The sequence below is a fragment of the Nycticebus coucang genome, chromosome 1 (assembly GCF_027406575.1).
Source record: "Nycticebus coucang isolate mNycCou1 chromosome 1, mNycCou1.pri, whole genome shotgun sequence".
NCBI lineage: Eukaryota > Metazoa > Chordata > Mammalia > Primates > Lorisidae > Nycticebus > Nycticebus coucang.
In genome coordinates this window covers 39,545,669-39,569,985 of record NC_069780.1, presented here as the reverse complement: position 1 = coordinate 39,569,985, position 24,317 = coordinate 39,545,669, and the positions used below count along the sequence as shown (strand labels likewise).

At 39.7% G+C, this 24,317-nt stretch overlaps 1 protein-coding gene and 1 pseudogene across 1 annotated transcript in view; one reads left to right on the top strand and one right to left on the bottom strand.

Annotated features, from left to right (window-relative positions):
- Nucleotides 1-24,317, bottom strand: part of ALPK1 (alpha kinase 1) — a 147,404-nt gene that overhangs the window by 81,505 nt on the left and 41,582 nt on the right. The window contains exons 4-5 of the mRNA XM_053567297.1: nucleotides 5,582-5,813; nucleotides 877-1,031 (exon numbers count right to left, since the gene is read on the bottom strand). Of these exons, the coding sequence (XP_053423272.1) occupies nucleotides 877-1,031; nucleotides 5,582-5,702 (276 nt within the window). The 5' untranslated portion in view covers nucleotides 5,703-5,813. The remainder of the gene's footprint in view (nucleotides 1-876; nucleotides 1,032-5,581; nucleotides 5,814-24,317) is intronic.
- LOC128592718 (uncharacterized) lies at nucleotides 12,828-12,901 on the top strand (annotated as a pseudogene).

Below are 24,317 nucleotides of genomic sequence, written 5' to 3'. Positions count from 1 at the left end.
ACAATGTCTATATATTTATTTTGCTATGACACCCAAATACAATCCTACGTAAACCAATAAAGTCTAATTTTTAGAATATTGTCATTGCTTCTAATGCCTGATCTCTAGACAAATACATTTCTTATGTGAGAAAAAGTGCATATGAGCTAATAGACTTTCTTCCTTGACCATCTGAAAGAATGTAGGGAAAAGCAATGAGACTAAAAAGGAAAATGGCGCTTTCTGTAACTTCTCTAGAACCTAAGCCTGAGTCTTGAGCTCTAGGCCGAGTTCCTGTGCTACCCTTGAGGTTCTCTCCTATGTGGGACAGAGGTACCAGTTGGCTAAATTTCCAACAAATGAGTGGAGGAAGAAGCATGTCAGTGACTTTGACTTGATGCTTCTTAAACAGCCTTCATCATGAGGGGAAAAGGAAGTGGCCAGGACCCCAGGTGGGGCCCTGGGAAGGGACACGCCAGACTTCAATAGCTTAGACAGCAAGTCACACTAATGAAACAAGGATGAATTCATTTTTTAAAGCTACCTAACTTTTCAAAATTAGCATTTCAAACTAAAAACGTTGTGAGGCATGGTGAAATGAAATCCATTTCTCTGGCTCAGCAGGGATACGTGGATATTTCAGGCTGACAGGTTTCACATTAGACCCACTGACTACCCCTCTTCACTTTTACTAGATTTGGCTTCCAACACAAGATCTTCAGGGCAAGCACATGCTTTCCCAACAGCTATTTCCCTGACATTAGTCAATCTGGCAGAGCTGACCAAAAGGGTAGGGGGCTGTCTTGTGATTCAAAGAAATTTAATCTGTGAGCTCACTTAGAGTTGAAATGCCTCACTTGGAAATGTCAGAGGAACAGGTGGTGTGGCTCTTCCTACCAGTAACTGCTGCAGCCCGGCGCCAATCACATCCTGCAGGTTTGTTTTGTCCTCTGGGCCCATGGCTTGTTTATACTGCCACTTTTCAGGCACAAAGGGCCACTTCATTTCCTTTGCCTCCTCGATCAGGGTCCTTAACTCGCTGGGGAGTGAACCTGAAAAGGTCAGAGTTCAGGTAAGGAAATTGCAGTTAAGAAGAGGTTGTTGGGCTACCAGTGTCATGATGAAGCACCTCAGTGGCAAAAAAGAAAAAAAAAAAAAAACCCAAACAGAAAAACTTTTCCCTCCCCTTGGCTGGCTGGTCGAAGCTGTTGTTGGTTCTGACTCAGAATAATGGTGAGGTCCTATCTGTCAGGGGTGGCCCTGGTCTATTTTGCCCTACAGGTAAGTTAGGGTAGTCAGGCATTAAGAAAGGGTTTTAGCAGGAAGTAAAAGCACTTCAGTGACTATCTCAGCATGAAGAATAGGAGAATGGAATGAAGGAAATATTATTTTCCCTGTAAAATGAGAAAGGAACAAGACTGGAATGGCATTTGGGGGCTTGTGGCAGGTGGTAATGCAGAAAGTCAACTTTTTGTTTCTTTAAAGCTTCCTTTTAGTTTATCCTTTCACTATGGACTACATTGGAATTCAGACAACAAATAATGAAAAAGACACATGAAATTTGAAATAGTGTGAAATAATAATTCAGAAGTGGCCTTGTTTCACATTAACAGAGGGTGCCAAAAAATGTATACACATTATAAGAAGGAAAAAAACTGTATTGAAATTTTAAGGCCGAGCAAGGTGGCTCATGCCTATAATCTCATGCCTATAAACTCTGGGAGGCCGAAGTAGGCGGATGCCTGAGCTCATGAGTTTAAGACCAGCCTGAGCTAGAGTGAGTCCCAGTTTAAAAAAGTAAAAAATAGCCAGGCGTCGAGGCAGGTGCCTGTAGTATAGACTCAGCTACTCAGGAGACTGAGGCAAGAGAATCACATGAGCCCAAGAGTCTGAAGTTACTGTGAGCTGTGACTCTACCCTCAGTGGAGAGCTGTGACATCACAGTTCACATCAACCTCAAACTCTTGGGCTCAAGTGATTCTCTTATCTCAGCCTCCTGAGTAGCTGGGACTACAAGCACCCACCAACAACGCAGGGCTATTGTTCTGTTTTTTAGAAGGCCGGGGCTGGGTTTGAACCCACCAGCCCTGGTGCATGTGGCCGGTGCCCTACCCACTGAGCTACAGGCACTGCCCTGCTCTCACCCCATCTTCCACATTGTTGATCCTCTTTTTTTTTCTAAAAACAAGATAGACCAGGCCATTGTCCTGAATAAAATTCTTTAATGTTTTTGCACGTCTTATTCTGGCTGTTTAGATTGCCCTTCCCCAGCGCCTTAGTGATCAAACTCAGGCCCCTGACTTCAGAATTCAACACAAACATTGGCACTTTTTGCCAGCCTGCCAAGACCTTGTGGTGGAATCGAGACGCGCCTTCTGAGGCTCCCCAACCCATGAGCTCATGCCCCTTTCAGCCTTCACCCCACTGCTCTGTAACTACATCTTTCTCTGTCACTGGACTGTGAGCTCCCTGAGGTCAAGCTTCTCATCTCATCACTTTTATAAACGATGCCAGGATGGGTGAAAGATCATCACGGTTAGAGGACACGGTCCGTCTTTCATCTATGTGAGGTACAGAAACAGAGCCAAAGGGAGATGACAGAAAATGGAAAACAAATAGAAGAAAGAAAATCTGCCTTTTTAGGAAATTGTTACCAACTGGGAAATTCCAAGGAAGTTTCCTGCTGGGGGAAGACCTGCTTGGCATCGAGGAAGTAACCCATGGACCAAGCCAAGGAGTAATGTGCGTCAGGACCTAAGAATGACACGCGGACTCCTCCCTGGAATTACCACCCCCACTCAGCGGTCAGGAGCCTTTGCTGTGGGACGACACCCTTCAGTGAGCGCAGAGCCAGGGGACCGAGGGGCTCGGGGGCCACACTCAGTGGGAAGCCCTGACCCTCTTTCTGCCACTGGCTTACTTTCAACGTGTCAAATAGTGCTCCTTTTCACTCTCAGAAATGTCCCAGTTTGGTTAATAAATTATTTTGATACTCCATCTCTGAGTGAACAAGAATAATCAAATAACAGAAATATGATTTCTGAATTCATATAATTTGATTGTAGAATTTGATTGTAGTGGACCTTAATAGGCGCCGCCCAGCGTGTGCTGTGTTCTGTTGCTTCTCTTGTCTTTTACTACTTCACACCCTTTGTCCCTGCAACCCCCAAATTCCGTTAAGCTTTGTGTTCTCCCTGGTGAAGACTCAGCCCACAGTTGAGTAGCATTTTCTTCTTCTTTTTCCCCCAAGTGCCACAGAATAGGAGAAATAATCAGTTCAGTTCCAGAGACCTTAATAGTTCTCGCACTTTCACATATCTTCGCCAGGATGGAGAAAGTCTATTCCTTGCAACTCATGTTGTCCTGTCCACACTACCCTTTCTTCCCACTCGGGTCACGCCAGAATGCCCGTGGAGCATACTGAATAAAGATGCCACCGCTGCACGTTTTTAAAATGTTATCTCTGTTTAGATTTCAGCTCTTGCTCCATCTCTGGGGTAGTCACTCACGCTAACAAGGACAACTTCTGCGGAAAAAGGATGAGGTTGAGAGGAGGAGGGCAAAGAATGAAACCCCAGTGTTTGTGTCCCCCGAGTTTGCCTAAGTGACCCTGTACTAATAATGCCTTTCCTTGCAGCGCCTGCGGTGACGACATGGGCAGCACCACCCGCCCCCTGCTGGGCCCGGGCCTGGGCGCTGGGAACTCATCCAATCAGCCGGCGCAGCGCAATGGGGACACGCAGCCCCGCGCAGGGGCGGCTAAGGCCGCGCTTGTCTGGGGCTCTGCAGAGGACGTCTCCTCCCGCCTCTGCTGGTCCCATCCAGCCAACGCCGGTGGCCCAGCAGTGGTCTCCTCTGCCTCTCTGATCACTCACTTCCCCAAGCAGCTTACCTGAAAGGCCGTGTCTAATCTAGTGATTTTCCAGCCTTGATTTGCCTTATCTGGAATTGAACTGATTATTTCTCCTATTCTGTGGCACTTGGGGGAAAAAGAAGAAGAAAATGCTACTCAACTGTGGGCTGAGTCTTCACCAGGGAGAACACAAAGCTTAACGGAATTTGGGGGTTGCAGGGACAAAGGGTGTGAAGTAGTAAAAGACAAGAGAAGCAACAGAACACAGCACACACTGGGCGGCGCCTGTGGCTCAGTGAGTAGGGCGCCGGCCCCATATACCAAGGGTGGAGGGTTCAAGCCCGGCCCTGGCCAAATAGCAACAAAAAAAATAGCCGGGCTTCTGGCGGGCGCCTGTAGTCCCAGCTACTCAGGAGGCTGAGACAAGAGAATCGCCTAAGCCCAGGAGTTGGAGGTTGTTATGAGCTGTGACTTCACGGCACACTACTGAGGGGGATAAAGTGAGAATCTGTCTCTACAAAAAGAACACAGCACACTGCCCCGGGGAGGACTAGGGCCAGCAGCTGAGCTTACCAGGTCGGTGCCAAGTCCTGGCCATTCTGACATCAGCAAGTGTGATCAGGGCTGACAGGCCCACAGAACTAGCAAGCAAAGTCACACATTGATGTACCTGGCTAGCAAAGACAGAAAACACATGAACTAGGGTTGTGAAACGACTGGACATAGAGGATTTTAAAGGCTCAGAAAGGACAGGTTACAAATAATGAAGAATTCCATAGGTACCTAAAAGTGCCTCTGTAAAAATATATGGGCCTATATACAAGAATTGGGAGTGGGGGCACTCCTCCAGAACCTTGTCCCATTAAGTATTAAACACCAACAAAAGAGATGAGGAATGTGCATTTTATCTGGAAATCTTATTTCCGTAAGGAATAGCAAAGCACTAAAAATACAAAGAAAAATCTTAAAAGCATGTAAAAGACACATAATTATAGAAAGAGGAAAAATGTATTTGAATGCTAAAAAATAATCTTAAAAAAGACTGTTGCCTCTTCTAAATTAGCATAAGAAGAAGTTAGAATTGTTGAACTTTCTAGACTTTGTGATCATTTAACTTTCTAGGCTTTGTGTCCCAAACAATGACTTATCTAACATTTTGATAGCACAAACTATAAAATGAGCAAAAAGCCAAATTCTGAAACCACCATAATGATGCCATCAGTATTCATGAGGAAGAATGGATTTATTTTACAAATGGCGTGCAAATATAGCGTGAGGAATGTATTGTCAATCAAAAAAAAAAGAGAGAGAGAGAGATTGGACTGGTGAGATGACATATTTATGGAAACTGTAGAAGTCTATGGAAACTGATGAGGCACAAAATCCTAGTTTGAAAAAAAGTATGTGCCACCATTCAGAAGTTGCTTCAATTTTTTAATAATTGAAATTTATGTGCACCAGCCAACTTGGACCCTTTGTTCTTCCTGAACTAAACTGTTTCTTGTAGCCTCATGTTTACTGAAGCCTAAAATTAGAACTGACAGCAATTCACTGCAACAAAGTGGGCTTCCTCCCCTGCCCGTCCTCCTGCAGCCTATGTCCCATTCATGCCCTAGAAATCCACTCATCTCTCGGTGGTCATCTGCCAAGAGAAGAAAAATAGGGCAGAGATGAGAATGTGTCATTCAGGCAGGGGAGAGGAGAATGAACCTGCTGGCTCACCCCTGGTGCCTCCCATCAGAACCTCACCTCTGCACCGCTGGTCCTCACTCATGTCCTCCTCCGACACATCTGGCGCCTCCAGCAAGAGCTGGTCCAGCACTTGCTTGCACTCTTGCAGCAGTGCGCCAACTGCTTTTTGATTATTCATGATGATTATCCTCCCTCAGCGATGAATTGAGTGTCCCTGGGTCTGTGGTGATCAATTACCTAGGAGAAGACATCGATCCTCAATAAAGGAGCCCCTGGAAGGCTGAGGTACCTGATGAACAAAAGAGGCAGAAAGATGATTAACTGAAGCATCATCCATTATCTATAAGACTCAAGCAGGGAAGGATAATAGGGCAAACACATGAAAATACATGACAGCCCTGAGGACTTTATTAGGGGAGTGTGTGAAATCACCGCAGGGCCTGTTCTAGCTGAGCAGCACCTCCAAGGCATCAGAGTGCAGAAAGGAGAGGGTCCTGCTGAGGACCCAGGTGACCCACGGTGATGTCACATGGGTCCAAATGAAATGAAAATACCCCCAGGATTTATGTATCTTCTGCATACTTCACATCAGGGCCTCTGTATCCCAGTGGCACCACATTCTGCCTCTCTGGAAGTCTACAGGAAGCATCTGGCTAACAGTTCTAAGATTCCTTTCAACTTATTTCTGAAAAGTGACAATGCATCTGGTCACCCAAGAGCTCTGAAGGAGATGTGCAAGGAAGTTAATGCTGTTTTCATGCCTGCTAACACAACATCCATTCTACAGCCAAGGGATCAAGTAATTATTTTGACTTTCACGTCTTATTATTCAAGAAATATATTTCAGGTTGGGTATGGTGGCTTATACCTATAACTAGAGTGGCTGAAGTGGGAGGATCACTTGAGTCCAGGAGTTCAAGGGTGCAGTGCACTATGATCACACTATTGCACTCCAGCCTGGTCAAGAGAGCAAGACCTTGTTTTTCCAAAAAAAAAAAAAAAAAAGAAGAAGAAGAAAGAAAGAAAACAAAATACATTTTAAAGGCTATAGCTGGCATAGTTAGTGGTTCCTCCAATTGGTCTGAGCAAAGTAAATTGAAAACCTTCTGGAAAGGATTCACCTTTCTAGATGCCATTAAGAACATTCATGATTCATGGGACAAGGTCAAAATATCCACATTACCAGGAGTGTGGAAATTGTTGATTCCAACCATTGTGGATGACTTTGAGGGATTTAAGACTTTAGTGGTATGAATAATTGCAGATGTGGGAGAAATAGCAAGAAAACTAGAATCAAGAGTGGAGCTTGAAGATGTGATTAAATTGCTGCTATGTCAAAACAAAACTTGAACAGATGAAGCATTTCTTCTTAAGGACGAGCAAAGAAAATGGTTTCTTAAGATGGAATCTACTCTGGGTGAAGATGCTAGGAACTTGGTTAAAATAACAAAAGATGCAGAATATTATATAAAATCATTTTGATAAAGCAGCAACAGAGTTGAGAGGATTGACTCCAATTTTGAAAAATGTTCTACTGTGGGTAAAATGGTATCAAACAGCATCACAGGAGTCAATTAATGTGACAAACTTCATTGATTGCTTATTTTCAGAATTGCCACAGCCACCCCAACCTTCAGCAACTACTGCCCAGATCAGCCAGCACCCATCGACATTGAGGCAAAACCCTTCACCAACAAAGATTACAACTTGCTGAAGACTTAGATGATCATGAGCATTTATTAGCAATAAAGTATTTTTAACTAAGATATGAAATTTTTATACATAATGCTAATACCCACTTACTAGACTACATGTAGTGTAAACATAACTTTTATATGCACCAGAAACAAAACAAAACAAAAAATGTGTGACTTACTTTAGTGTGATTTTTGCTTTATTGCAGTGATTGGGGACCAAACTTTCAATGTCTTTGAGATATGCTTGTATTTAATCTTTCCTCTGTTTAGGATGTTTCAGAAAGTATTTCTGCACATAGTGGTTTGATGGACTGCAAGGTTTCCACTGTCCTGTTTAGCCACACTATTTGTGCTACAAGCTGACATTAGCCTGCCTAGCTATTAAAAAACTAAGCATTGAAGGCTTGTCAAAGTTTTATACTTACACTGCTATTGCAAGGAGTACAGGAGTATATATCTGTCCCTTTTGAGTACTGCAGTGAGCGAATGAAAGAGTTCATAAGTGGACTAGAGTGAACAAGAGATCATATAGCAATAGTTATCTTATCCCCACCTTTCCTTGAAAAGGGAGCTATTGGCTAAGCTGAGAGGTAGTTTGTAGACTGAAAAATGCATTTGATGGTGTAGAAGGTTAAAGAACAAACTTTGCTTGGAGGGAGCTGCAGGTGAGTCAGAGACTCATTTTTCTTCAGGTCCTGAATTAAAGCAAGAAGGGAATTCTCTTTCCTAGGACCCTTTTTGAGAACTTCATGTAGAAAGAGAGGCATAACAGGAAGTGTGACCTCATGCACAAAGAAATAAAACTGCATTATAATATAATTTTAATAGCACACCATCCCTTTGTCTAAAGCAATGATTTTTAACCTGTGTACCTCAGCACACTGGTGTATCATGAGAGGATCTTAGGTGTGCCACAAAAATTTTTAAAGATCATTAATTAAATTATTTTCAAAAGAAGTTTAAAGCACAGTAAGCATAGTCTTTTTTCAATTCTTCTTTTGGGATCAATATAAAGTAAGTGTGCGTCAGAAGTTTAACTATAGTTTTAAGTGTGCTGTGAGTTATAAAAGGTTGAAAAACACTGGTTTAAAGGCTTATAATAATGCTTTCCTGGTGATGTATCATTCCTTTAAGGTAGAAAGTAGTCATTTTTTGTTGAACTCATAGTAACAGAATAGGGCAGTGTTTCCAGAGGCTGGGGGATGGGAGGATTGCAGAGAAGTCGGTCAAAGCATATAAGATGTGAGTTAGGAGGAATAAATTTGGTAGATCTGTTGTACATTGTGGTTATGATAGTCAATGACAATACATTATATACTTGCTAACTACTAAAGAAGTAGATTTATGCCAGGTGCGGTGGCTCATGCCTGTAAGCCTAGCACTCTGGGAGGCCGAGGCAGGTGGATTGCCTGAGCTCAGGAGTTGGAGACCAGCCTGAGCAAGAGAGAGACCCTGTCTCTTAAAAAAAAAGAAAGAATACGTATATCAAAACATCATGTCATATACCTTAATGCATAGTTTTATCTGTCAATTAAAAACGAAATTAAAAAGAAAATAGTTTTCTTCATATTAAAAAATAAAATTCTAATTACTGTAGTTCTGTAAATGATTTAAGTGGAGACAGAACGTAGCAATGAAAAGAGGACTTAGAACTAGGAAATGAATGCACATAATAGTGCCCAACACATATGTGTTGACTAATTCCATTTCATTCTTTATCATTAACTATTTGTGATACCTCCGAGATTGACTTTTGAGATTCACTTTGCTCAATTGTATTTCTTTCTTTTTATTTTTTTTCTAAAGTATAAACCATGTACAACTATATCATAATTTGTGTATTGAGTTCGCTGTTGGACAGGGAATTTTTTTTTTATTAAATCATAGCTGTGTACATTAATGTGATCATGGGGCATCATACTAGTTTCATAGACCGTTTGACACATTTTCACCACACTGGTTAACATAGCCTTCCTGGCAGTTTCCTAGTTATTGTGCTAAGACATTTACATTCCACATTTACTAAGCTTCACATATACCCTTGTAAGATGCACTGCAGGTGTACTCTTACCAATCTCCCTCCCTCTGCCATTCAATCCTATAATTCCTCTACTAGGCATATACCCAGAAGACCAAAAATCACATCATAACAAAGATATTTGTACCAGAATGTTTATTGCAGCCCTATCCATAATTGCTAAATCATGGAAAAAGCCCAAGTGCCCATCGATCCACGAATGGATTAATAAATTGTGGTATATGTACACCATGGAATATTATGCAGCCTTAAAGAAAGATGGAGACTTTACCTCTTTCATGTTTACGTGGATGGAGCTGGAACCTATTTTTCTTAGTAAAGTATCTCAAGAATGGAAGAAAAAGTATCCAATGTACTCAGCCCTACTATGAAACTAATTTATGGCTTTCACATGAAAGCTATAACCCAGTTACAAGCTCAATTGTATTTCTGAGAGGGTTGGTTGGAATAATTGTGAGGATGCTGCCTGCTCTTAAATTACAATCTCAGCAGTAGCCTAGATAGATCAGGTGTTTATTGCTGAAGAATATCTGATGTTTGTTTATTAATAAATCCCCTAGGTCTTTTGAGAATGCTTATGTATAATATTTTTATGTGTATGTCTTCCTGTGGTTTAGAAATACTACTTTAGATTTTTAGAAGCTGATTACTAAATAAATATACTTCATTGCTATGTTTCCTTACTTGAATCCCCATGTCTTAATGCAGAGGATCATAAATCTCTTTCTTTTGTCTCAGTGCTGTGAAAGAGAGATAAGATAAGGGGTTTCATGAGTCCAAACAATGGGATCCAATCACTAGGGTAAAGCTAGGGCAGATCAAAGGCAGCTTCCTCTGGGATGTGATGCCCGAATTACTCTCTGAAAAAGGAGTGAGGCTTAGTGAAGTTAAGTTGGTGGGGAATGGCCTTATTTATGTAGATGGAAATATAGAGAGATGAAAGGGGGACAGGTTGGCTGATCTAGAAGTAAAAGGAGAAAGTTGATACCAGGTGAAGCTGGAGAGTTAAGCAGGGGCTGGGCAAGTATGTGCCAGGTAAGGGATGGTGTCTTCACTCTGAGAGTGATAGGAAACTACTGGTAGCATTAGGACCAGGACCAAATTTGTATTTGAAAAAAATCACTCTGTTTTGCCTGTCGTGCTTATTGGGGATGGGAGTGCTGTAGTGCTTATGGGGGGATGTAACTGTAAGTGTAGATCAATTAGGTACTTATTGCAATAACCCAAGTGAGACATGTCAAGATTTTAGGTCAAAGTGATAGTACTAGGGTTGTGGAGAACTAGACAGATTTGAGAGTTGTTTAGGGACTAAATGCAATATTGGCATTGGCTGGATATGAATGGTATTAAGAATGAGTCCCAGGTTTCGGCCTCACCATAGCTCAAAACTGAATGTTACCATACTTTGAGACAGGGAACATAAAAGCTATCTTCCAGGAAAAGATATAAATACATCTCCTATTTTGTATTTCTAGCTACAAAGATAGTGAGGAAGATAAATCATAACTACCCACAATAAGAAATCATATTTTAACCAAGGAAACATTTTCTAAAAGGAAAATCTCCAAGATAGTTAATGTTTACTACTTGTGACTCCTCAAAATGTACTGAAGATACTTTTCATACTTTTTGAAAGTCGTAGCATTTTCCCTTTTCCCTGTAGAATTCAGGGAAGACAATAAGAAGAAAATACTGTAACATGAGAAATGCTTTAGAATCCAACCATCTGTCCAGATTTATGTGGTTCATTGTTAAGCATAACAGAGGCTGGAGCTCAGGAACTTTCCTTCAGGCAACAGTTCTGCTGGAAAGTTTGGTCAACTTCATTTATAAAGGGATCATTTTCAATTTCAGCACATACCAAGTTTTGCTACTCTGAGCTGCAGCATTCTGTTTCTAAAATTGGATAATGGATGTTTCCTGATAAGTTTTGTAACCTATTATTTTTTTCTATTTTAACATCCCTCCTATATATCTTTTTTAAAAAATAGAATAAAAGACCTAGGAAAAGCAATCCAACATACAAACAGATAACTCTAGACTAACATTAGATTCCTAACAAAGTTAGAATCATACAATCTAGGGCACATGTGCATACCGTTAGCTAAGTGGTCATGGGTTTATATGTTCTATGTTTGATTTTGACATATGAATTCTTAAGTTCTATTGGTAACAAAGAATTTTGTTGAGTGGCTAAGTTACGGGATAATCCACAAATCAGCCATCATTAAAAATAAGAAAACCACTGCATTATTCAAAGCCCTCTTTTCTTTTGGCATCTGGACAATTAGTACCGCTGTTAGGGAGTGGGTATCAGAGAAAATAAAATGACTCCAAATGTATTCTATGGTCTGCTGGCTGTCACCTCTATTATAATTCACCAGCCAACGAGTCAGAATCCCTGAGCACAAAGATGCAGGGAAGCGTAAACAAGTACAAGAGATGGTCTATATTGCCAAGGAGTTTACAATATAATTAGAGGGAAAAGACGCAAATACATTAAAAAATTAACTAATTATATAAGGCATATCACACACAAGTGTATTTCAAAAGATCAATTTAAATTATTTGTGTTTTAATTCAATTAATGGTTGGTAAAATTCACAAGCAAGTGCACAGAAGCCTATTCTTATGTACATGGTTAATGATCCTAAAAAGACTTTTTAAAAATTTACATTCAAAATCATCTATCACATTGTTTCTATGAGAAAATGTCTTCTGGTCTCCAGCGTACAACATCAAAAATATATTCCCCCAATTAGGCACCTGCAATGACAATCCAGCCTTTCCTACCTTTTCACCACTCTCTGAGCAACGGTAGACACAAACCCTCAACTATATTGCCTCCTGCATTGATTGGCAGTACACCCGGGGAAACAAAAGCTGAAAGAGAAATCTGATTGGAAAGTAAGGCAGGTGTGAGGCTCAGAGAGATATTTGTGGGTTGTAGACAGTCATTAGCATTTTAAAACTGCGTGAACAGGGAAAAAAGGAAAGCAACCTCTAAATCACCAAAAACCTAAAGGAATAGACTTCTGTTTCTAGCAGTAGGGAAGATTATTTGACAAACATACCCACTCAAAAAAATTAAACATTTTTAAATCTCTAAAATGTATCAGTGAAATGACAAGAAAGGAAGCAGTACTCAGAAAACAAAAACCCAGTGAGAGCTGGAACCTATAACGTTAACCACAGAACCAAGTTAGCCCATGCCTTGAGTGTATTTGCCAAACTCTGTGAACCTAAGCTTTGGTTTTCACTACCTTAGAGGAAATAAGGATAAAAAATTAAACCAAGGGACTACCCAAAGTTGGAAGAGAAGTGAAGACTATTCTTCTTCGTAACTGAGATCCTAAAATTTTGTACCTTGAGTGTGTGAGCTGAAAATAAATCCTTATCCACTCATCTCTCAGGAAAATTGCCTGTGGCAAAACATGTTGCTTCATGGAGGGTAATAACATGTTTTCCCTTGAGAATCTGAAGCCATAAAGTCTACAAAACCTCTAACTGATAATTAATTTGAAATAAATTATTTTAAAATGGCCATAGGTTAAGTAGAGTTCTCAGTCATTGACACAGAGAAGATTATCAAGGCCCCTGTGCAAGGAGGACATGCAACTTCATGAGGCGTTCCATATTTTTAGATAAAAACAAACAAAAACATAATCCTCTCTATAGGAATATGACTTTAATCCAAACTTCAAAGAATTTTACCTATAAAACACATGTACCAAGAAGTATGAGCTCATGGTCAAATCTCACAAAGTATATAAAGTACAAAGAAATTAAGAATGAAAGCAGAAACAACAGAGAAGTAAACTAAACCCACAACATTTTTAGATAATGGAATTATCTAAAATTTATTTTAAAACCTCTAAAATACAGAGGTCCAACTGAAATCAAAATACCATGATCCTCAAGCAAGATGAATAAATATAAGGAAATATCCATATCTAGAAATATCACAGTGAAACTAGGGAACACCAACAACATGGAAAATCTTTAAAGCAGCTAGAGAGAAAAGACAGATTACCTTCAAGGAAACAAAAATGGATTTATAGTTGGTTATAAATCATTGCTTTAAGGAAAAGCAACAATGGAAACAAGAAGACAGTGAAAGGATATCTTCAATATGCTGGAGAAAAAAATCTATGAAGATTTTCAGAATCAGCATCAATAGATCCTTAGTAAACAACTGTAGTGCCAGCTGCTCGGGAGGTTGAGGCAAGAGAATAGCGTAAGCCCAAGAGTTAGAGGTTGTTGTGAGCCGTCTGATGTCATGGCACTCTACCCGAGAGCGGTACAGTGAGACGCTGTCTCTACAAAAAACAAACAAACAAACAAAAAAAAGCACAATTTTCTGAAGTATGTACTTTAGATAGAAGGAACATGATCACAAAGCTTTGAGATTCAAGGAGAAATAATGAAGAATAAAAATAGTAGATTACTGGCCAAATATAAACAAACATTGTATGAAGTTGCAACAATAACAATGTACTGAAGGTATGTTTGCACTCCCATGCTCCTGGAAGCAAAGCTCAGATAGCCAAGGTAAGGAATCAACCAAGATTTCTATCAACAGATGAATGGGTAAAGAAAATATAGCCTAGGGGCGGCGCCTATGGCTCAGTGAGTGGGGCGCCGGCCCCATATGCCGAGGGTGGTGGGTTCGAACCCAGCCCCGGCCAAACTGCAACAACAAAAAAATAGCCGGGCGTTGTGGCGGGTGCCTGTAGTCCCAGCTGCTCTGGAGGCTGAGGCAAGAGAATCACATAAGCCCAAGAGCTGGAGGTTGCTGTGAGCCGTGTGATGCCATGGCACTCTACCGAGGGCAGTAAAGTGAGACTCTGTCTCTACAAAAAAAAAAGAAAAGAAAACATAGGCTATATACACAATGGAACGCTAGTTAGTCTTAAAAAGGAAGATTTTGTCATTTTCAACAATACGGATGAAGCTGAAGGATTATGTTAAATGAAATAAGCCAGATACAGAGTAATACGTATGACTCATTCATATGTGAAATTTAAAAGTTGGAGTCATAGAAGCAGGGAGTAGAGTGGTGGTTACCAGGGGCTGAGGGTGGGGACTGGGGAGATGATGGTCAATGGATATAAAGTTTCAATTAGTTAGGAGGAATGAGTTCAAAAGATCAATTGCACAACATGGTGACTATAGTTAATAACAATGTATCGTGTGCTTGAAGATTGAGCAGATTTTAAGTGTTCTCACCAGAAGAAAAATGATAAGTATGTAAGGTAATACAGTATATGTTAATTAGGTTGATTAAAAATTGCAATAAGAGCCCAAAGTATCCCTAAATGGAGAGAAGAGCAAACCTAACACTTAGAAGACCTTGAGGCCAATTCTCAGAAGCAGGAGGCAGAGTAGAAAGAAAAATCAATAAAGGAGCCAGGAGAATGGTTGTGGGAGACAGGGCAAGCAGTGGAAATAGGTGGCCCTGGCTGTGTGACTTTAGCCTGAAGTCCAGCAAGCAGGGCAAAGACATCTGCATGCACTCAGTCCTCACCTCCCTACCCAGGCCCTCCTGGTGTGCTGGAGAGCAAGCTGTGGAAACACTACAGCTATCCGGCACCTTCATCCTACCCAGTGTAACTCTTCACAGTTATCAGATTACCTTGAGTTCTTGTGGACGAAATCTTTTGCCCTTAGACTGTTTGTGATAGCATGTTTCTTCAACTGTGCCACAATGTATACATATTTCCAAACTAATGCTGTACACCATACCTATGAAGCTGGACAATTAAGTTCACAAACTTGTCCTAGAAAAGTGCTACATACCTCATTGCTGAATATCACTACAGTCACCTTCAGAGTACCCCCCTTAGGAAGCTATGCACCAACACCTGTGCCTAGTCCACCCTTCAAAGCAATTTTGAAACTCTTTTTCTGGAATGGCCATTAGAGCTGTCATTGTCCAAGGTCTGATAATTAAGTTTGTGAACTCATCCTAGAAATTGTGGTTTATCACCATAGTGACATTCAGCAATGAGGTATGTACAGCACTTTTTCTAGGATGAGTTAGCAAACTTAACTGTCTGACTTCACACATACTATTTTTGTCAACTAAAAAAAAATTAAAATAAAAAAGATATACATATAAATACAGGAAACACATAAGTCATGAGGAGAGTGAATTGGTCAGGAGGAAGGCAGATATTAACTTTAGACTATGATAAAGTTTCTCAGATAATCTCTAAAATATTGAAATAAAAGGTATAACTTTAAAACCAGTAGAAGGAAAAAGTAAAAAGAAATAAAATAACCCAAAAGAAATCAGGAAAAAAATGGAATAAAATAAAAAAGGAAGCATTGGGTTAAACATGAAGCATAAAATAAGATGATTGAAATAACTTTAACTATATCAGTATTTCCAATAAATATAAAAGAACCAAATGCTACGCTTAAAAGATAAAGATAGACTGGACTAAGAAATAGCTAGATCAATTAACGCTAAAGCGTTAATACAAGAAGGGTACAGACAGAATTTAAAACAATGGAAAAAGATATATTAGAAAATTACTAACTACAAGAAAGCTAGGATAGCTATCTTAATACTAGACAAAACACACTTCAGGGTAGAAAGCATTACCAGAGATAAAAAGATCACTTCATAATGATACCCATATAAATGAGAATTAAAAAACACAATTCTAAATAACTCAAAGAAATACTCGTTGTGGAAATTATAAAATATTATCATGGAATGATAAATACTATCTATCAAAACTTGTGGAATTCAGTCAAGGTGGAATATTGAGGAAATTTATAGCTTAAATATTTACAGAAATAAAGAATGATAGAAAATTTATGAGTCAAACCCACATAGCAAAGAAAATGTATTTAAATTTAAGTTAAAAGAAAGTAGAAGAAAAGGAATAAAGAGTAGAAATTAATGAAATAAAAAGCATTCAATAAGTAGATCAAGAAAATAAAATATTGATTCCATCAAAAGACCAGTGAAATTGACAAACTGCTAGCAAACTTCCTTGAGAGACAAAAGAGAAATAAATACAAGTGGGAAACAAAAATTGGGGGAGAGGCAGCATAGAAACTAATTTTTTTTAAGCTAATGAGATAATATTGCAAACTTTGTATACTGGTAAACTTTAAAACTTTAATAAAATGAGAAATTCCTACAAAAATATAATTTACTTAAGAAAATCATGAACAGGGCGATATCTGTGGCTCAATGAGTATGGTGCTGGCCACATATCCTGAGGATGACAGGTTTGAACCTGGCCCCAGCCAAACTGTAACAAAAAAAAAAAAAATAGCTGGGCATTGTGGTGGGTGCCTGTAGTCCCAGCTACTCGGGAGGTTGAGGCAAGAGGATCGCCTAAACCCAAGAGCTGGAGGTTGCTGTGAGCTGTGACGCCATTTCACTCTACCGAGGGTGACAAAGTGAAACTGTTTCAAAAAAAAAAAAAAAAATTATTACAGAACTCAATATGCAGCATTGAGCTAATTGGTTTCTTAAAGAAAATCTTTAATCGAAGTTAAAGATTTAAATTTGACAGACAAAACTATGCAATTTCTAAAAGAGAATAAAAGAAAATATTCTGATTTACCTCTGGTGAAAGAAGAACTTTTTAAATACTTGCACAAAAGGTAAATCATAAGAGAAAAGACTGATATATTTAATTCATTAAAAATGATAAACTTCTGATTAGGGAAATAACACCATAAAAAAGAGAAAACACAAATCACAAACTAGGAGTAAGTATTTGTAACATTAGTAGCTGACAAAGATTTCTATCCAGAATATATAAAGAATTTCTAGGAATCAATGAGAAAAGGACTAACCACACTGTATGAAAAGAATAAGGAAAAACTTGAACAGACACTTTATAGGACAGGAAACATGAATGGCTAACAAACATATGCAAAGTGTCCAACTCATTAGTAGTCAGGAAATACAAGTTCAAATCACAAGGAAAAACTCTTCACACCTTTTTGATTAGAAAAAAATAATAATTAAATAATAATAGTTTCTGTCCGAAAATCATCAGTGTTGGTTGCCCCTATCCAGTCCTTATTGGAACTGCAGTTGGATATTATCTAGTAAAATAAAAGATGCACACATACTACAACCCAGGTATACACACCAGTTTAGAGAAATTCTTGGATCTGTGTCTAGGGCTTACGTATAAGAATGCTTGTAGTGGCACAGTTTGTAATAGCAAACAAATAAAAGGAAACAACCCACATGTCCATCCAGGGCAGAGTGGAAGAGAAAATTAAAGTACATTTCTGAAAGGGGATAGAATATGTAAACAAATAAATGAATTACAGTTACATGTAACAACATGGGTAGGTCTTAGAAATATAAAAGGCAGTCACAGAAAAAATACATACATAAAATTTATAAACAATATAGGTAAAAAGTATATTGTGACAGAATATATAGTTCCCCTGTGTTTCCACATTCACAGAGTCAACCAACCATGGATCAAATATGTAAAACTAACTAATTAAATTTAGCAATGCAATAATAAAAACAATACAAATCAAAATTCAACCCTGTCAACTATTTACACAGCATTTATATAGTGTTAGGTATTACAAATAATCTAGAGATGATTTAAAATATATGTGAGGATGTGCACGACTATATGCAAATTTGCACCATTTTGTATCAGAGACTTAAGCATCCCCAGATTTTGGTATCCTGAGCAATCTTGGAATCAATCCTCCATGGATACTGGGGGATGACAGTATTTGGTAAAATTACAAAAAAAAGTAAGGGAATAATAAACTAAAAATTCAGAGTTGTGGATTTTTTTTGAGGAAGGAGGATGAGAAGGAGGATAGGACAGGAGACTTCAAGAGTGGTGTGTTCTTTTATTTATATTGACTGGTCTATGGGTACATATAGTGTTCCATGTATATTAGATTTCAAAATTTAATGCAAAAGTTAAAAAATTAAAATGGAATCCTAAGCCCAGGAGTATTGGATGGATGACAAATATCAATGCTGACCTTAGAGGTGGAAGCAATGACTCCAATGAGAGATGAGGAAAGATACAGCCTTTCAGGGCAGATAGAGGCACTTGTACTGAGAACCCTTCACGGGGTAGGAAACGCCAGAGGGAAAATTGAGGAAAAGAATTTTAGCTGGGGAAGGACATGAGCAGAGACTCATGGATGGGAGCCTCCTCTCGTGTTGGGGTCTGTGAGTAAGCATGGGCTATTAAAGTTATTGCGGACGTAAGCAATTTAAAGCATTAGTGTGACAAACACTGGATTGCCAAAAAATTCAGCTTATCTTTTTCTTCAAATTAAGTAGAAAATAAAAAAAAAATGTGTTCTGATTTTTTTTAAAAATGAAGTAGATTTTAGGAAAGTCTATAAGTGAAAATGATGTTCTTTGCTATGTCTCTTTCATAGCAAATTTCCAGCCTGAGGACCACACCTTAAAATGGAAAATTGGATGCCAAAGCTGTCCGCCTGTCCCTTCCTTCTGTTTCTGTTTCTCTTGTCCTTGTGTCTCTCCCTCTCCACTTCCCTACAGCTGAATGTGTTTACCAAACTTTACTTCTCAAGAAAGTGCCATGGGAGTGTTCCGGGTCATGAATGGGTTACCTGCCAGCCTCGGGAATAAAGAAGAGGAAAAGAAAAGGCCATCCTAGCAGAGGCTGCTGCTCATGCTCTCGGGCTACAGTTACCCACTCCATCAGCCATGGAGACATTTGAGCAACTATTAGCCCGGCCCCATGGCTGGAAAAACGACATCTCAGGTCAAGGTGAGTCAAGCCTGCCATCTGGTCCTGGCTCCAGGCTCCTGCACTAATGAGTTGGAAATGGTATTCCTAGGAGAGTTGTGGGGTTTTGTTTTTTGTTTTTGCTTTTGCATTACTGCACAAATAGGAGACAATATTTGTGCAGTAATGCAAAAGCAAAACTCATATTCCTGGTACTCACTCCTTAAGTCCTCACATCCAGAGCCACCATAATGCAAGGAGGCATTCATGGAGCAGGGAAAAAAGATTTTATACACTTTGAAGGGCCTTCAATTAGAGGCATACTGTCTGGGAGGCAGATATTATCCATCTAAACTCTAGACAAAGAATCTGAGCCACGGAAGTGAAGAGGGTGTGGGAGGAGGTTGAGTGACTTCCAAAAGCCACCAAAGGGAGAAGATCAGCATTAGAGTTCAAGATCCTGACTTGTCCTGAAAACACATGGCCACTTTGCTTCCAGTAAATGGGACCACAGCTCAGGAGAAAAACACAGCAAGACTAATTTTGTTGGAAGAGAAATCGTTAACTTAAAAAAAAGAAAATGGAGTAGCCTTAACTATTTATTTAATCTGCACTGCTATGGATGAAGCAACAGAAATGCTCTGTTTATACAAGTAGAGTCAGAATGGCAAACCTGTTCATGTTTCCTGGGATGGAGTGAGAGAATCGAGGTGATAGTATGGTATGTGGGGCAATAGCATGAAGCTGCAGACTGTAAACATAAAATTGCCAGAACTATGAAGCATTGTATAGTTTTTCTGAGGCCAGCGAAGGTAGGGATTATGGTCAATATTGCATCAAAGATTTTGGGGGGCGGGGGGGCGGTGTTGGGTTTTTTGTTTGTTTGAGACAGAGCCTCACTCTGTTGCCCTGGGTGGCAGTGGCATCATTATACCTCACAGCAACCTCAAACTGTTGGGTTTATGTGATCCTCCTGCCTCAGCCTCCCAAGTAGCTGGGACTATGGGTGCACACCATGACAGGTGTGCTAATTTTTCGACTTTCAGTGGAAATGGGGTCTCACTCTTGCTCAGACTGGTCTTGAACTCTGGAGCTCAAACAATCCTTCCACTTTGGCCTCTCAGGTGCTAGAATTACAGGCATGAGCCACGGTACCCAGCCATCAACAAACTACTTATAAATATAAATGCATTACCATAGCCAAGATAGCTAATTTGTTTTGTATAGAACTGTGCAGATTTGAATCTAGAGAGCCCACAAAGGAGGAGTCTGTCTTGAAGAAAAGGGATAAAGGAACTACTGCAATTATAGGAGCCGGAAAATGAAGACGTTGAAAGGAAGAATTGTGGTTTCAGTGTCTTGGCTATCAATAGGCAGCCTAATGAAGCATATGCACTTTGAAGTGAGGCTTCCTAGCTTTAAATTTCAGCTCTGCTATTTGGTAGCGGAGTAGTTTTAGGCAAATCATGTTTCAGTTTCCTCATCTGTAAAAAGAGATAGTAACAGGATCAATCACAGAATTTGATAAAGACCAATTATATTAATACACACAAAGCACAAAAAATGCCTGGCATGCAATAAGTGCTTCATAGCTATTGCTTATTGCTATTCATAAACATTTTAAGAAATGACATTTTATTTTCTAGTTCTCTTTAGTTTACCCTATTTTGATGTGGTTTCCTTATTGGTTTCATTACTATTTCTCTTTTTAAGAAAGGAAATCGCTTGGCTATGCAGTCTTCAAGTTCTTGGTATTTCCCCAGTATTAAGCCACCTATGGATGGGATTAGCCCCTAAGTAATTCTCCAGACCTACATTCAAATAATGAATAAAAATTCTGCTAGGGAATTGAAATATTGTGACCAATTAGACATTTTCAGAGAGAAATATACGAATTGTAATTGCTTTAAAAAAACTCAAAAAAACCAAACCCAGCCTACTGAGTTTAATCAGCTGTTTGCCTGGGGCACTGAGTCTGAGGTGTCAGCGAAGTGCGCCCCGGAGTGGCTAAGAGGGAGGAAGAGCTTCCAGCGGATTACAGATCAGACAGGAACACCCCCAGCCTCATCTTCTCCTCGGCTGGGAGACCCTCACAAAGCTCTTTATTTATTTTAAACTTAAAATGTCAAAGGCTCCATGGGGGTGGGCCTCCGGGCTGGGGATTGGCAGACCACACTCCTGGGCTGACATAATAGAGTCCACCATGCGGCGGTGTGATGCACGCAGCGTGAGCGTGTCACCAGCACCCGATGGGGCTTGGCAGGCTGCCTCCTACTGGCCTGGGAACAAATGCCACCTTGCACGTGGTCGAGAAGGCGCCTGGGATGAAGAAGCCGGGACACCCACGCGCTTTGAGGACGCAAAGGCCAAAGCATGGCTTCCTGGGGCAAACAAACACCCACACCCTAAACTACTTCACCCTCGTGACAACCAGGGACAGCCCAGCGGCAAGGGACAGGGTGGGGGGAGGAATTCACAGCGGGGTTTTACTGCTCCTGCATGTTATCTCAAGGAGAACAAACCGAAAGTATCCACCGAAAGCACGGCTGATTTTTGGTTTTCTCCCACCACATTGCTCCAAGGACCCTCCTGGTACATAAAACGGCTTGAAGTCCTTGCCACGGTTAGCATTAAGAGCCAAAACGTCTGGTTAGAGCACCGGGCCTACTTCTGTTCCCTCCATAACCCACCGTTTTAAGGACCTCATTTCATCAGGCTGATTGGGAAAATGAGTACAGTTTTAGAATTTCAGGATTCTATACTTTCTATAAGAGTTCTGTTACTGGGTAAAATGCTGCTCAGTCACGGAGCAAATGTGCTCAGAGCGCCAGTCACCTGATGGGGGATAGCTCTTGTTTTTGAGCCGGTCCACTTACTTTCTTTGGTAGCTCTTCAAGCGGAAGAACTCTCATTTTCTCCCTTCTCTAATAAGGAGGATGGCGATCTGAGACTTGGAGTTAATTCTATTCTTTGCTTTTAGCTAATGAAGGAATATTTGCCAGTATAGAACTAACAGCGACACAGAAAAAATTTTAAATGAGTAAATCAAAATAGGCAGGTGAGAACACATTAGCTTTTACATGATCTACTGCTGACAAAAATAAAAAAAAGTTTCCTACTCTTTCCTTAATGTTTAGCTTTAACAGCTAATGTAGACGTTTAAAATATAAAATAAGATATTCAGTATTTGCAAACTCCTCTATGGTTGTTAAGTGTTTTTGTATTTGCAGTTTCTGGCCAGGGCTGGGTTTGAACCCACCACCTCCGGCATATGGGGACCGTACCCTACTCCTTTGAGCCACAGGCACGCCTGGTTGTCAAGTGTTTGACTTTCCTCAGCATACCGTACCTGACGCTTGGTATTTGGTATTTTTGAGGGTTACTAGAAAAAAAAGAATGAACATTTCCAACCTTTAAAAACAACCTCATTGGAGAAGTAAACATAAGTATATAATTCAACTTGTGAAAAATTCCAGAGTAACATTCTGACCAACTCACAGGATGAGTTTACTTAAATTTAGGTAAGTTGGAGAATTCATTCATTCCATTCTTTCAACTATGACACTATTCTGAAGAAAAGACAATGAGTAATGGATCCCTAGAAAGAAAACAGATGAATTGGGTTGATTGCCTTACTCTTACTACAATGAGGAAAGTAGGGAAGAATAGGGGCCCCATTTGATGGTAGAGAAAGTAAAAGGTTCAGTGATTTATCCAAGTTCTAACAGCAACTCACTAGCATTATGTGCCAAGAGTTAGGCATAGGCTTTTAAACATTTACTCCACTGTGGTTTTATAGGAGACCATTCTGTGTCCTGGTTTGTATGTGTAAGAAACTAATGACCATACTGAAAAACAGCACTGTTTTAGTCGATTGTTGATTCTAAGACAGAAAAGTATATTCTAGAGTATCTAAAGAAATGATTTTAAGCTCGATTCTCAAATTTTAAAGCCCTGCAATAACAACTACTGTATCTTTCCTGGGGAAAAAGTATCCTCATTTTGACCTTATTCAAGCTACAGTATAATTCCAGAGAGACCAATGAAGGGGAAGAAGAAAACTGATGAGGTCTAAGTGGTGACTGCATTTACAGATTAATCCTGACAGGAAGCAAATACATCTCCTCCCAGGAGGCCCCAATATAGTTAACTGAGAAGTGGGGTCGTTATTTATGAGTGCAGTGGATTTTTCCTATTACTATAAACATTTTAATTACTTTAAATCAAATATATATATATATATGTATATATTGGCAGGAAGCTTAAAAAGTAACTACTGTACTGTCATGCCCCCACCCCATGTTGGCTGTGTAATCCTCTACTATTCTTTACGTTACTTCACACAGCAATTCATCCGGCACTGAAGTTACAATGAGAAAAAGGTATATACACTTATAAAAAGCACTTCACATACCAAAAATCTGAATACCCACAGGGGGAAAAAATGGGCAGCCATTGGCAGCATGGCACCAGAGCCATTTTATTTCCATGTGTTTTATATGGTGACCATCCACATAAAATTTCATTGAAGCCAGTTAGTTTGGAAAACGCTTATCCAAATGAATGAATGAAGCCAGGGTGCGAGCATAATAATGATGTAATTTTTATTTTTCAGCAAGACAACAAATTCTCATTGTAAAAGGCATTACCACATATCATAAAACATGCCAACCATATAAATTCTCTAAAATAGTCACTATTGAGGAGTCTTCATGAAACCATGTCATGAAAGCACAATAATTTGTGATATGAGAGTCAAGCAATCCAGTTCCTTTTTTTTTAAAGCCCCCTGGTTTCTGGCTGATAATATACATGATATAATAAGTGACATTGAGGAATGAGTGTTAACTTTTAAGGTGAGACAAAGGTACTGTGGTTGTGTGTTTTTTTTTAAATTTATATCTTTTATGGATATATTCTGAAACATTTAGAGATGAAATTATATGAAGTTCAGATTTATTTCAAAATGATTTGGGGGCATAAAGATGGGGAGAAAGTGAAGATATAAATTTGGCAAGATTGGCTATGGATTGTTAAATGTTGAAACTAAGTAAAAGTAATAGGGAGTTTCTTATACTGCCCCCATCTGCTTGTGTACATACGTGAAATTTTTAATAATAAAAATTTTTAAGGGTGGTGCCTGTGGCTCAAAGGAGTAGGGCGCTGGCCCCATATGCTGAATGTGGCGGGTTCAAACCCAGCCCCAGCCAAAAACAGAAAAAAAATTTTTTTTCCCTTAAGAATTCTATTTTGAAGACTGCAGGTAAAAAGTGGTCTGGTTGGCTGAGTGAGGTGGCTCACGCCTGTAGTGTTAATAATCTGGGAGGTCAAGGCAG